This window comes from Ovis aries, chromosome 1 (assembly GCF_016772045.2).
Source record: "Ovis aries strain OAR_USU_Benz2616 breed Rambouillet chromosome 1, ARS-UI_Ramb_v3.0, whole genome shotgun sequence".
Taxonomy (NCBI): domain Eukaryota; kingdom Metazoa; phylum Chordata; class Mammalia; order Artiodactyla; family Bovidae; genus Ovis; species Ovis aries.
The window spans coordinates 204,756,966-204,771,632 of NC_056054.1; the positions used below are offsets into that span (position 1 = coordinate 204,756,966).

Consider the following 14,667-nt stretch of genomic DNA (forward strand, 5'->3'; position numbering starts at 1 on the left):
ATGATATGCAAATAATCAACTCAGTAACTTTGCATGCCTCCGCTCTGATTAATTATTAGTAAAGAGTTCATGTGATTTTGACTCAGAGAACAATCTTACTTCTTTTATTTCTGAAGTTTTTGTGGGCACTGTGTGTGCGTGTGTGTGTGTGTGTGCCCAAGCATTGACAATTGTCCACATCAGCTCTGCCCCCAAATGATTTAAAATAATTGAAGAAAAGATTCCCAAAAGATTTGATTTCAGCCTTATCATATTTCAGTGTGAGTGAGATGACTCTCAAATACTGCAAACAGCAGGAAAAAGTCCCCAGAGAGCACCTGGGTGAGGTTTCATGAGGCGAAGGTGGCAGAACTCCAGAAAGCCACATTTAAGAAAGGCCATTGAACGCTTCATGGGCCACCAAGCAACAGCTGGGGCTCAACAGCTATTTGCCAGGATTCTTACATGTCTCTATTTCACCTTCGTGTTTTCAGCGAAAGTTTACCAAGGAATGAAATATGCGATGATGATGTTTGAAACTGTGGTCGGGCATTCCTTCAAGTGTGTGAGTGAACAGAGCATCCAGCTCTCAAACCACCTTCAGCTGAAAACAGTGAATGTCCAACTTCAAGCCTTTGATTTTGAAGATGACCGCTTTGGAAATGGTGAGTTATGTCACAAACATACACTTCTGAGAAAGTGTACCCGGGTAGTTTTAAGTTATTTTTGTTTGAAGCTTTCAAAGGAACAAGAATCACTTGAACATCCTAGAACAGTATGATTCCACCACCAAGCTCTCAGGGTCAAGTTTCTCTGACCAGCCCTCCCACCATTGTGTGAGTCAATAACCAACCTCAAAGTCTAGCTCAATCTATTTTTGATAGTTGAGAGGTACTCCTAATGTCGTTGAGTTATTATGAGAGAGATGTTTTAGAAACTAAAATTCAATTCTTGCCCATAAGTAGAAATCCCTGTAACACTGTTTTCCTGGTGGGGAGAAAAGGAATTCCTACATGTCTTAACCCACTCATGTCCATTGCCCTCCTGTTGTAGGTTACATTCTCCTTGTCTGACCAAAATACACGTTCTGACTCATTTATACACACATGCACATAATCAATTAAAAAATCAGAAAATTGCCATCGGTAACCTCCCCAAGCAAGCTGCTGAGTACTGGTAAACTCAAGTGTCTTTGGAGAACACTTTAAACATCCCGAATGTGAGTGACGGGTAAAATTCAAGATTTCGGAACAGATTCTTTCCCACTTACAGAGGGAAAAGAAAAAGATGTGATAATTCTAGACAGAAATACACTCAGCTGGACCTCCTCTTCTCAAATCCAAGCTGCGCCACCCGCCTAGTGCTTCCTCAAAGTTAATCTTAGTTTCCATCAACTTCTGCTTTGGGTTTTTACCTCAACAGAGGGAAGCAGGTGGCAGCAAGAAGACCAGGGACAGCCCAGGGTGGCTTTCCAAAAAAGCCCTTTTCTCCCCGCTGAGAAAACAGTGCTACAAGGATTTCTATATATGGGCAGGAATTGAACTTTAGCTTCTAAAACATCTCTTTCATAATATGTCAGTGACATAGTAGCACCTCTCAACTATCAAAAATTGATTTGGCCAGATATTTAGCTGTAAATTAAATTTCTATCATGTGAGTCTGATTTCTCTGTAAAGTTGAAGATGTGAGGGCAGAAAACTCCTGATATATTAACACTTGGTGAAAGCATTTAGCAAAGGAAGTAGTAAGGTGTTATTTGCTGTGGATCCCCTGATTTCTATAGGTTTCATCTGAGTCCTACAATTTCTATCTTCATTCTGGAACTTTACCACAGTCCAGATTAAAATTTAAGATTAAATATTAAAATTTGCTAGTAGGTATTGCCCCTACATTGTCATCTTGCCTCAAAACACCCAGTTTGAAAAATTCTTTTTAAAATTCATTATGAAGTGTTGAAACACCTCTGTATTCAATCATGTGGTTTTAAAAACAGTACACGCATTTGCTCTTCCTCCCCCTCAGAACCTGTGTATAGAAGGAAGTTGAGCAGGTCTGGGAAACCACTTAGTGGCAGAGGTGAGAAAAGAAAACCTTTCAGCAGCACACCTGGCCTGCTATTAGCAGTGCTCACGAAGAGATGTGGAAAGCTATCTTACCATTTTTTCCTCTCCCTCCCTTGCCCTCTCATATAAATTGTCACAAAACCCTGTCTGGTCTACCACCAGAATATTTCTCTTGTTCATTCCACCATCCCTACTTCAGCTCAGCTCTTTGTTCCCAGTCCTTGTTTGTGCTCAGAGTTCACTAAAGATGCTCAAGTGTGAAGTCGTATGTCATCCTGTAAATAATATTTTCTACCAAAGAGAGAAGATGGGGAAAGGAATCAGTTAAAAAGTAAAAGTTACCATACAGTATGGTGTTATAAAAGGCATAAGTACAAAGAGCTATGGGAGTCAGAGGACAGTGTGACACACATAGCACTGTGGGGAGGAGGTCAGAGAAGCACCGGCTGATGGCTGGCCCTTCACCAGGGGCTCGGAGAACTGGAGAGGAGTCCCGCAAGTGTGAACGCTCAGCCTTGTCAAAGAGAATGGTCATCTCAAACAGTAGGCTCCTGCCCCCACTTCTCAAGCTCTTCTCTCCAAACTCTGGGAGGCTGCAAAAGCTCTCTCTGGTGTCAGGAGCCCGGGCTGTCTGGCAGCCCCTTTCAAGAGGCACAGAGTTTAAATAGAATACTTTGGCCACATGATTTGGTGCAGATTTTGACGTTGGGAAACAAGGCTTCTTGGCTCACCCTGGCTCCAGAGTCAAGACACGATTCTGATCCTGACCCCTGGCCTTAACCAGTATTTCTCAAAGTTGAATCTGCCTCCCAGTCATGTCAGAATCACCTGGGCCCCACGTCTGACCCACAGAATCAGAATCGCTTGGGTGTGAGGCCCCGGGGACCTGTGGTATAATATGCCCCTTAAGTGGCCAGAGGCACTGAAAGTTCCAGGGCTGCAGTGGCCCCTCCCCTTCCCATCTTCACCCGTCTGTGCCTGAGGCAGCAGGGACAAGCCCAGGACCTCCATCTCTCTTTTCTGTGAAGCCGAGGCAGGTGGGGGCAGTATCACTTCCCAGCGTCGTGGCCAGCCTGTAACACCTGTTACTCTGACTTCACTTGCAGCGGATGAATGCATCAGTGACAGAAACAGGAGAGAAATCCCTGTGGCCGTGGGCCTGAGTATCGCGGTACTGCTTGCCGTTTTGCTAACAGCATGCCTGGTGACCAGAAAGAGGCCCAGTAGAGGATATGAACGCATGTAAAGCCCCACCTTCTTCAAAACGTGCAAGGTTAAGGCCTTGGAAATGCTGGCTGCATGTTTAGCCTGAAGTGATGGGATCACATTTTCTAGTTGCCAGCCCCACCCTCCCAATCCGACTGGGACACCAGCTTTCCAACAAAGGCTGTCAAAGCTAGCTACGGGGAGCCCCCACCCCACTTCTTCCCGGGCCATATGGGCTTGAGTTCCATCCACACCTGATAATACAAACCTGGCTGGGAGAATTAGGGACAAGAGTCATGGATGTGAGCAGGTTCCTGTGAGATGGAGAAAGCAAAACACCAAAGGAAAAACTGTGGGAAAGGCATTTTCAAACTGCGCTGATTTTTCTTATAGGCTTCAAAGAGTCTCGAATTCTAGGCTTTTGTTTTGCTTTACTTTTAAAAAACCAATCCAGTTCAATGTAAATTCCAAAGTGATTTTAAATTTCTGAATTTTTCCCACCTCTTGATTTACTTAAATTACCAATGGTCTTAATAGACCATCATTTTTAAAAGGACATATTCTACACTGTTAAAATATATTAGTAGTAAAAAGAAAAAAAAATAGAAACATCCCAATATTTCATTTTTTCGGTGTAAAGGATATACCAAAGATCTTGGCAAACAAGAGTCTTAATAAACGTTAGTTCTCCAGTTCCTTCACCTTCATCTGTTGTCTACCCGCATAACATCTTTCTGCTTTGTCTCTATTTTCCTTTGATTTTAGTCTCTCCTTGTAGATTTACTTGTTAACTTGGGCCATTGTAGGGGGTGGAAGTAGGCAAAGCATCTAACCAACCAGAAATGGCAAGAAGAGGGAGATCTACCCATTGTTGCAGGAAGGGGGACCCCTTCCAGGGCCCGAGAATGGGCTCTTGTCTAACACTCAGAAGTGAATTGTTCAAGGAGACGCATGTGCTGACAAAGCAAGAGACTTTGTTGGGAAGAGGCACTTCATGGAGGGCAGGAGGGTAAAGGAACCTAGGAGAACTAGTCTGCCATGTGGCTTGTAGTCCTGGGTTTTATGGTGATAGGATTAGTCTCTGGGTTTTCTCTGGCTAATCTTGTGACTCAGGGTCCTTCCTGGTGGTGCACGCATTACTCAGCCAAAACGGATTCCAGTGAGAAAGATTCTGGGAGGTTGGTAGGACATGTGGTTTCTCCTTTGACCTTTCATGAGTTCTTCCAGTTGGTGGTAGATTGCTAGTTCCTCCATGTCCTTACCATGTCCTCCTGCTGTAAAGTAACTCAAGCAAATGCTTGTTACAGTGCCAGGATGGCAGTTCCAATCAGTGTTTCCCCTGACAAGATTATTACCCACTTTCCTTTTTTAGCAAACATTTACTGAAAAAAAAAAATTGTAAACCAGAAAATTCCTGATTGGGAGTGATTGGCATCTAGAGGGAAAGTTCTATCAAAATGTGACTTGGAATGTTATTCATAGTTTTCTATTATGTTGACTATTTAAATAGCAGAACTGGGGTTGCTATTTCAGAGAAAGGGGAGAGTAATGGACTTCTGGATATTTTTAATTGTTTTTACTAACAGAAACTGTTGTCGTGTTTCTACGTTTTCCAGAGGTGTCATTCATTAATTTTAACGGAAAGTTTATGAAAGTTGGCAACCACTCTATAAGCACCACTTATCTGGGACGTGTACAGCTTTCCTTTGAGGTGTTTTAGCTCTCTCCACTTTCTCAGATATGATGGGGGTAGGGAGGGTACACTGCAGTTTCAAGAGCTCTCCAAGAGAGGGTCAGGAGTTCCTGTCTCCTTACAATAGGAGGTATTGATGCAAACCTGGGACATGAGGACCCAGTGTTCCCCAAAGTGACTTGGGCTGAACAGCAAGGGCTTGGCCTTGGAGAGATGCCATCCGTCTCAATCTCCTCCTTCCAGCAGGTAGCAGCCCATATCTGCAGAAGACTCCCGTTTCCAGTTCAACCTCAAGTGAACTTGTTAGGTTCTGTACTGCAGAGCACAGGTTGTTTATTCAACATGCCGCTAACCGCCCTGTAGAATAACTAAAGGAAGGTTCTAGCATAGAAATTTCTCCCACAGCGGATGGAAGACAAAGTCGAATTAAAATTAAAAAAAAAAAAAAGAGAGGTAAAGCAATTCACTTGAGTTTAATTTCCCTTTCTACCACCTTCAATGAATTATTCAGTGATGGCTACTGCTTAGACTCCTGTGATCTATCCCTCCCCCCCATACCTATGATCTTTAAAACTGCTTTGAATTAACATTCTATTAACAAAGAACACATTTTATTTGAATAATTAGTAAATAAATGCCTGGCTGCATGATGGCCTGACAGTTCTGTCCACTATTGCAGTGATGTCCCAGGAGGGTCCTCTTCTGAGTGCAGGAGGCTGCTGTTAGTGTGACGTTCTCCAGGAAGCCTCACAGGGGCCTCTGATCCTTCCTAGCTGCACTGGTCCCATGCCTTAGGCTGTCCTGATTCCGGCTCATCCAGCTGGTTCTAACTCAGTTTCTCCCTTCAGCTGATGGAGAACTGAATTTACCCGCCTCTCTCTGCAACCTACCTAGAGATAGTAGAAACCTTCACTAACATGCACCTGGAGATAACCTATCCATTGTTAATTTTGAGGTACGCTTGACCCTTGAAGGATGCCAGGGCTTAGGGATGCCCAACTTTCCACAATGGAAAATCTGTGTGTAAAATAGAGTTGGCCCACCGTTTAGGTGATTTCCTCTGTACTTATATTCTCCAACAATCCCCAATAGAGCAGTACTGTAGTATTTAATATTGGAAATAATCTGCCTATAAGTAGACCTGTGCAGTTCAAACTGGTATCCTTCAAGGGTCAACTGTATTTCCTTCTCAAGATCACTGTTTTACAAACTGGAAGCCCACAAGAGGACATGGTTTGGTATTCCTTTTGCCTTGTTCCATAAGCATTTCCCTGTGCTGCTAAAGGTACAGCGTGTCATTACTGTGGCTGCTATCCTGAATATGCTGTCAATGTTATATGATAACTTACATAACTATTCTGTTATTACTGGGAATTTTTATCGTTTCTCGGTCTTCACGATGATAATGTGAATAAAGAATTACGTGTGAATTACATACGAAACAAACATTGATTAACAAATGTGTATCAAGGTGTGCCTGAATTTTGGTGCCTCTTGTGTCTCCTGCATTGGCTGGTGGATTCTTTACCACCAGTGACACCTAGGAAGTGCTAGGGCTTGTAAAGGAGAAGTTATAATGAAAGAGTGAGATGAATAGGACATTGCACGCCTAAAAAAACAAATTGAGCATCAAAGTAACACACTGCTATACTAAATGGAAACAGGTAAAAGGCAGAATAGGTAGAGCTGAAAACTGAATTATCTTCATAGAGAAAAAGATGGAGATAATCAGTTAATGCAGATAAAAATTAAGCTTACATTATAGGAAAGCTGCTAGGTATTTAGATCATCTAAAGTAAGGATAACTGCTGTCTTGGAGGTACAGAGTTCAAAACTAAAAAGATGATATCTTTTAAGATGTAATATGTTTCCTTAAAAGAAATAACTGAAGTTGGAGATTGAAACTGCATAATGTATCCCAGGGGAAAAAAAAAAAAAAAAAGCCTGAAAGTAGTTATCTAATATTGACAGGGGAACCAGTAATATGGCAGAAGGGTGGAATTGATATTATTTGAGTAGAAAGTTAATAGGCAGATTTCCTCAAACATGAAGTAATTCAAGGGAAACAGCACCAATGAGCTCTCCTTAAAGACACAGCTTGACAATGAAATTTGGTCAGAGAGAAGCCACATTACAAACAAGAATATCAGCAAACATCTCTTGGGATTAGAGAAAGCACAGCTTTGTTTTTTAAAATGTGCTTTATCTATTTGAAGAGTTAAGTTGAAAAAGCATTAAACAGTTATGGATCTGAGATTTTATCATTCCTTCTCATATGTGAAATGATATATGTACATGGTTTTCATCTCAGCATTATTTATAATATCAAAAGATTAAAAAAAACCCAAAGGTCCATCAATCTGGGACAGATACATCCTACAACAGAATACTATACAGTTATTAAAAAAAAAGAAAAATGACATACATGTGTATGTATGTATAAGGAAAGTTATCCAAAATATCATTAAATAAAAAACGTATGATGCATAATAGTGAGTAAAGTGGGAAATAAAGTGTATTTTCACTTTTGCTTCTATCTGAAACATTGAATACACATAAGAAACTAAGTAGTTATCTAATATTGACAGGGGAACCAGTAAGATGCAGAGGGTGGAAGTGATCTGTCTCAAGGTACAGCATTTTGTATTGTTTTGACTTTAAAACTTGAACGTGTTCTATATTTGAAACAAATTTTTAGGAACCAAAGAAATCATAGTCATCAAATAGAACTGAAATATTGTAAAACTGAACAATATTTTAAAAAATATTTATAGCTGGCTCTTCAGAATTTGAGTTGGGAAGAACAGAGAGAGAAGGGAATCTGTTAGTGTTAATCTTTCAAAACAGAATCAATAGGTAATATCTAAATTGGAAACACAGAAGTTAGGAAACACATCTCTATTTTACAACCTCTTAATGCATTTCATAATATTTTACTTATTTATTTTTATATCTTTTTTGAACCTTAAAGACATCTTTTATGTAACAATATTGCCCATGACAAAGATAAATTTATTTCAAGCACAGTAATTCCTCTAGTTTTAATTTTTTTCTTTGAAATGCAAGTAACATTACAAAGAACAATTTTGCTTAAAATAGATTTTACATGATCCCATTTTATTTTTATTTATTTTAAATTTTATTTCTATTTATTTTCCTACCCATCTATTCTTATAGTTGTAAAGAAAGATGCCTGCAATAATGTTGTCCATGTTTTAGCAATGATAATTTCTGGGTAGTTGGTTTTCGGGAGACTGTTCTTCTTCTCTGCTTTCTAAATCATTTTAATTATTTTTAATGAGCATATATCATTTTTTAAAAATACAGTACTTGTTCTTTAAGCATACACATGAGCACACACATATGCATACACACATATGTGCAGAGGAAACAAATGCCTCAAAGATTGATAGGGATTAATTCAAGTGGAAGAAACAGGCAATTAGAAAACTATTTTCTTTGTTAACTTTTCTGTATTTTGAAGATGTTTAAACAATGTCCTATTAAATAGTATAAAACTATATGGAAAGTAGATATGAGATGATACCACTCTAATGACAGAAAGTGAAGAGGAACTGAAGAGCCTCTTGATGAGGGTGAAAGAGGAGAGTGAAAAAGCTGACTTGAAGCTCAACATCTGACAATTTTGTATTTTTTTTCCAAGTTATTTTAACTTCTTACATTATGTTCTTTCTTATATAAGAAATCTATAGGTATTTGTGTACAATATTATCTATAACAAAATTACATATAACTTTAACAAGTATGTAACTAACAAAATTATCACATACCCAAAAGGATTCCTGGAAAATGACATTTTCTTGTCCCTCCTCTAAGAGAGAAAGCACTTTAACTAGCTTTAACAGTTTCTTATGGTGACTATCACTGTAATTCTCTAAAAAAATAATTAAAAGCTTATCCTATTTCTTAATTTATCAGTTTTAAACCTCTTGCTATGGAAGATAAGGATTTCATACTCAAGCCATCCTTTCTATGATTATATCATTGTTTTTTGTTAAATCAATAAGGTATGCATCATTATAGTGTAAATATTTTTCACTGTCAAATCAAATTACATACTACAAGCACAGTTCCCATCTTGTATGGATTTTGTCCCCCTTCCCCCCACCACCCCAGTCTCTAATTAGCATTCTCTCTTCCCTGTCCCTCCTGATTCTTTTTTCTTGGACCTCAGGTGAGAACTGGGTTAATGGTGATTATTGGTGCAGAACACAATTTTAGTATTGGCTCATGGAAGGCCTCAAGGGTATATCCTCTCTCTATCCTTGAATAAGGTATAGATAGAGTTTTTCATTTTTTTATATTCAATTCAGTTCCCTTTTATTCCCAGGACCTTCCATCTTTCTCCAGTCGAGACTGATAACATTTTAAATGAACTGAATAAGTTCTCTCTAATATAATAAAGAAAAAAAAGAGTTTTGACAAATTTGCAAATTTTCACTTTTAAGCTCTCATAAATAGGTCTATTTTCTAATGGTTTTGCTCACTGAAAGCAATGAAAGAGAACTGTAAGTGTGACAAACATGTTTAATGAAGTGGAGAAACATCACACGTTTTCCACAGATCATGTTTACGGTGACAGTCTATTTTAAGTAAGCATACCCACTTTGCAGAGAACAATACCTGGAAGAAAACAGGACTGAGAATTATTAAATTTTCATTAATTGCTGAGAATAGAAGGTTATCTTATTTCATCTCTCAACAACTTTATATGTTATTTGCTCCCTTTATAAATGAGTAAATTGCAAGTTTAAATAACCTGCCCAGGAAGTAAAAGTCAAACATAGCTCTGACTCTAAAGCTCATATCCTCCTCACTCTATAGCCTGCTTTCTGGTCTACCCTCACTAAACCTTACTGGCTGTACTGTGTTTATTTTTCCCCTTAGTGGATGAATGTTCATCTGACTACACGATTGTGCTTCCTGTGATTGCGGCCATCGTGGTTGGTCTCCTCGCTGTGGGTTTGATTGTCTATGCAATCCGTTTAAGGCGTGAATATTCTGGATACCAGAGAATCTAATTGGCGCCCAGGAGAAAAGAAAAGCATGGAGTTTAGAGAACCCTTTCATTGCTTCCAGGATGTTGTGGACTTCCCTTGGAGTGTGGATCCTCCCAACCATGTAAACCATCATCTTTCACACACAGACACACACACAAAAATATTTCTGATGTAAGTTCAAGCAGCATATCAATTTAAAAATATTTTTGTTTGCTTTATGAAAGATCAGGTGAGTTATTTAAGAATATTTCTAGTTTCATTGAAAATATTTTAACCAAAGTCAATTGTTGATTGAATCAATAAGTAAATCATCTTCCTAGAAATAATTTATTTTGTTCTATTCTCTATTGCCACATTATTACTAGATAAGAAAACCTACTTAAGAGAAACTGAACACTTGAGATACATTAAATTAAAAATGTATGTAAGGTGGTAAATGCTCCATATTATAAACCAAGAATCAATTGTAATTAATGTTACCTGTGTTCACATGGGAAATTTATTTTATCCTTGATCTCTTCTACTTTCAAAGCTGCTTCTGCTTTGTGTAAAAAATATATTTTCAGTACTTTTACTATGTTTTGTATGATGTACATGTGTCTGGCAATTGACTTACTTCCTTTTCCACTTTAAATGTTTCCTAAAAATCCTCAAAAAGAGCAACATAGCATAGGTGGTCTAGACATTTGATGTGACACCAAGAGGGACAGATCAGCTTATATTTCTGTCTTGACTCCTGCTCCAGAATCACTAAAGACGAAGAATTAGGTGGCAACAGACAACAGAATTAAACAAGAAGCAAGAAACATTAATAATGGCCCTTTGCTATTGAACACATATATGCCAGACACTAGGCCAAGCAGATTATATACATCTTATTTAATTTCACAACTTAAATATGAGTAAACTCAGACTTGAGGAATTTCCCAGCTAACAGGTGGCAGCGCCACCCAAGTGTCACCTAGCTAACAAGTAGGAGAGCTTGAATTTGACTTCCTGCTGGCCTGGTACCAAGGTCTCAGTCTTTGCACTACACCAAATTGCCTACAAGAACGATGACACTAAGTGCTGCCTGAAGACTCACACAGGTGTGTGCCCCCTTTTACAGAGGAAATGATTTTATCCAGAATGACAAGCAATTAGAATACATGAAAAGAGGACTTATAGAAAATGAAATGAGCCTGTCTTCAATGAAGTTCTCTACTCCCTCCAAGAAAATCTAGAGGCTCTGTAAAACATTTGTTTCTCATTCTTATGGGATTGTTAAACTGTGAGTCTAAAGATGAAGAAATGGAGTAAGCTTTTCAAGGTATTTTTATTTCTTTGAGTGAGAAATCTTAACAGCTGACCGACTTGTCTTTCTTGAACGTAGATCTCCCTCTTGTGGTAACTTGCTTCTTCTGCAGTTTTATGGCCACATTTTCTACTATAGTTCATTTTATTCTGTAGAGCAGCCAAGAATTTTATTTCTCTTTGTTCTTACTTGAGAACAAAGACAAGGAAATGACAACCCACTCCAGTACTCTTGCCTGGAAAATCCCAAGGACAGAAGAGCCTGGAAGGCTGCAGTTCATGGGGTCTCAAAGAGTCGGACATGACTGAGCGACTTCACTTTCTTTCACTTTTGTTCATACTACCAAAGAAAAGAACTAAGTCAGAATACTAACAGAAAAGACCACACACCCCTAGCATTCATTAGTAAAGGAATAATTCAAGTCACCCTGGAGGACATAGTTACTTTCTTGATTTGCTCTCTTATGTCTCAATACTGTTGGCAACGTCCTAACTTTAGTCTGAATAGAATTGAAATGTATTAAAAATTTTGGTAATAAAAACTTATTTTTGAGATTAACTTATGTCATTCATTTCTTATAATTCAGTTTTTGTGCTATTAAAAATTTTGCTTACAACCTTAGTGGAGGTTGTTGCTTCAATCAATAAGTTAAATCATCTTCCTAGCAATAATTCATTTTGTTCTATTCTCCATTGCCACATTATTACTATACATGAAGACCTATTTGAGAGAAACTGAATTTCTGAGAAGATAAACCATATTGAAGATACAAGTTAAATTTCTCAACTCTCAGTCCAGACTACCTGACTGATTTACTGATTTATTTACCATTTCATTCATTCATCCAACCAACATTGATTAAAGACTTCCTAAATGCCAGACAGTCTGGCGGGGGCTGAGATAAATAAGAAGAGGTCTTATATTAGTTATCTACAGCTATGTAACAAATTGCCCTGAAACTTAGCAGATTAAAACAGCAAACTTTTACTATCTCACACAGTCTCTGAGGGTCAGAAGTCTTGGAGCAGCTTAGGTAGGTGGTTCTGGTTCAGTGTCTCTCTACGTGACAGTTCACCTGTTGCCCAGAGCTGCAGTCATCTGAAAGTTCAAATGGAGCTGAAGGATCACTTCAAGGTTCACACCATGTAACATATCCATAGGCATGCTCACAACGTAGCAGCTGGCTTTCCCCAGAGCACTGATGCAAGAGAGAGAGACTGACCATCTAGTCACAGAAGTGACATGCCATCACTTCCGCTATATTCTGTTGTCACACCACCTATCCTTGATATTAATACAATGTAGGAGTGAAGACCAGGAGAGGTAGAAATCAAGGGAGCTTTCCTTGGATGCTGTCTACCCCATGCCCACTGTCAAGGCAGAATTACTGGTTTACTTTTGGAAGGAAAACTCAGGTATAGAAATTCCAGTACATACACCAACAAAAGTTGTTTAATAGTAACCTATGCAAAGAGTAACAGTAGCAGGGCTGTTTCCAGTCTGCTTCCAACTTGCCCCAGATGGAGCACACCCCCAGACGAACAACCTCTCAAGCCCTGGCGCTGGTAGTCTGAACCAGCTGCTGCTCAGGTTGACTTGCCTTTCTACAAAGGTAGGTTTGTTGATCCATGCTCTGCTGCTGCTGCTGCTGCTAAGTCGCTTCAATCATGTCCAACTCCGTGCGACCCCATAGACAGCAGCCCACCAGGCTCCACCGTCTCTGGGATTCTCCAGGCAAAAGTACTGGAGTGGGTTGCCATTGCCTTCTCTGTGGTCCATGCTCTATAAAATTCATTTATAGCTTTGCTTCAGGAATTTATCAACTCCCCTATGCTCTGTTATAATGTAATCCAAAGCAATCTGGACAACACAAGATATACCACGGAATATCACACTGAACCCTACATTGATGATGTCATGCTAATTAGACAGGACAAGCTCAAAGCAATTATTATGCTAGAAGGAAGGACAGTCACTCAGTCATGTCCAACTCTTTGCGACCCCATGGACTGTAGCCTACCAGGCTTCTCAGTCTATGGGATTTTCCAGGCAAGAGTACTGGAGTGGGTTGCCATTTCCTTCTCCAGGTGATCTTCCCGACCCAGGGATTGAACCCAGGTCTCCTGCATTGTAGGCAGACGCTTTACCTACTGAGCCACCAGGGAAGCCTAATATGCTGGAGGCCTTGGTTAAACACATGTGTTCCAGAAAGTATGAAGATACAGGGACTGACTACCTCACTGAACAATTTAAAGTCCCAGAGGATCAAGGACATACCAGAATGTCCCCTCCAAGATAAAATATAGATATTTTTCATCTTGCATCTTTTCCACAAAGCCAGCTAGGCCTCTTTAGGTTCTGGTGGCAACATTCCACAGCTAGGAAAACTCCTCTGGTCCATTTACCAAGTGACACAGAAAGTGATCGGTTTTGAGTGGGGCCAGGGTAGGAACAGGCATGATAACAACTCCAGGCCACAATGCAATCAGCTCTGCTGCTTGAGCCTTACAATTAGAAAGACCTCATGGTGCTGGAGGTTTCTGCCGTGGGCAAGGGTACAATATGAAATTTTTGGCAAACCCTAGTGGGAGAATCATGACATGGTCCCCAGGCAACTGAAGCAAGGCCAAGACCATGCCATTTGCAACAGAAAAATATATCCCCTTGAAAAGCAGCTCTTGGCATGTTACTGAGTCCTGGTAAGCTTGACCTTGGGACACGAAGCAATCATATATCCAGAACTGATCATTTTTTAGCTGGATTCTGGCAAATTCACTGGGCAATAAGCTGGATGGGCCTAGTAGTAATCAGCTGCGGGATAGAAATGGACATCCAGGATCAAGCCCAATTCAGTTTAGAGAGCAGGGTAGGTAAGAGAATCTCTTTGTTTTAGAGAATACACATTAAAGTAATTAGAATAGAAAAGAGCATCGCGTCTGCAACTTACTTGCAGATGGGTTTTTAAAATGTGAGTATATGAGTATGTGTGTGTGTTTAAGTACATGGAGAGAAAACGATACAGCAAACACTGTAAAACATGAACACGGGATATAGAGGAGAAGGGTGCTATTCTTGCAGCTTTTCTGTAAGTTTTAAGTTACATCAAAACAAAATGTTTAAAATGTTATGCGCTTAGGTACCAAATTCAGAATATGTGAAAGGGTACATAGTAAAAAGGTGTCACTATCCTATTGCTGTCCTGGAGTGGATAACTTTTCCTTTCCAGAGGCAATTGCCACATACTGGCTTCCCAGGTGGCTCAGTGGTAAAGAATCCACCTGCCAATGCAGGGGATGTAGGTTTGATCCCTGGGTCAGGAAGATCCCCTAGAGAAGAAAATGGCAACCCACTCAGCGTTCTTGCCTGGGAAATCCCATGGACAGAGGAGCCTGGTGGGCTTCAGTCCATGGG

At 39.7% G+C, this 14,667-nt stretch overlaps 1 protein-coding gene and 1 long non-coding RNA gene across 4 annotated transcripts in view; one reads left to right on the forward strand and one right to left on the reverse strand.

The window, feature by feature from the left end:
* LAMP3 (lysosomal associated membrane protein 3) overlaps positions 1-11,814 on the forward strand; it is a 31,973-nt gene extending 20,159 nt beyond the window's left edge. The window contains exons 5-7 of one of the 3 annotated variants that reach the window (XM_012098271.5): positions 474-644; positions 3,149-3,315; positions 9,850-9,963. In XM_012098271.5, the coding sequence (XP_011953661.2) occupies positions 474-644; positions 3,149-3,288 (311 nt within the window). In that variant the 3' untranslated portion in view covers positions 3,289-3,315; positions 9,850-9,963. Of the gene's footprint in view, positions 1-473; positions 645-3,148; positions 6,388-9,849 lie in introns of those variants that run through there. The other 2 variants (XM_015092526.3, XM_004003109.6) reach the window with 2 other exon arrangements.
* LOC121816833 (uncharacterized) overlaps positions 1-14,667 on the reverse strand; it is a 39,809-nt gene that overhangs the window by 14,393 nt on the left and 10,749 nt on the right. The gene's annotated exons all lie outside the window — the stretch shown is intronic.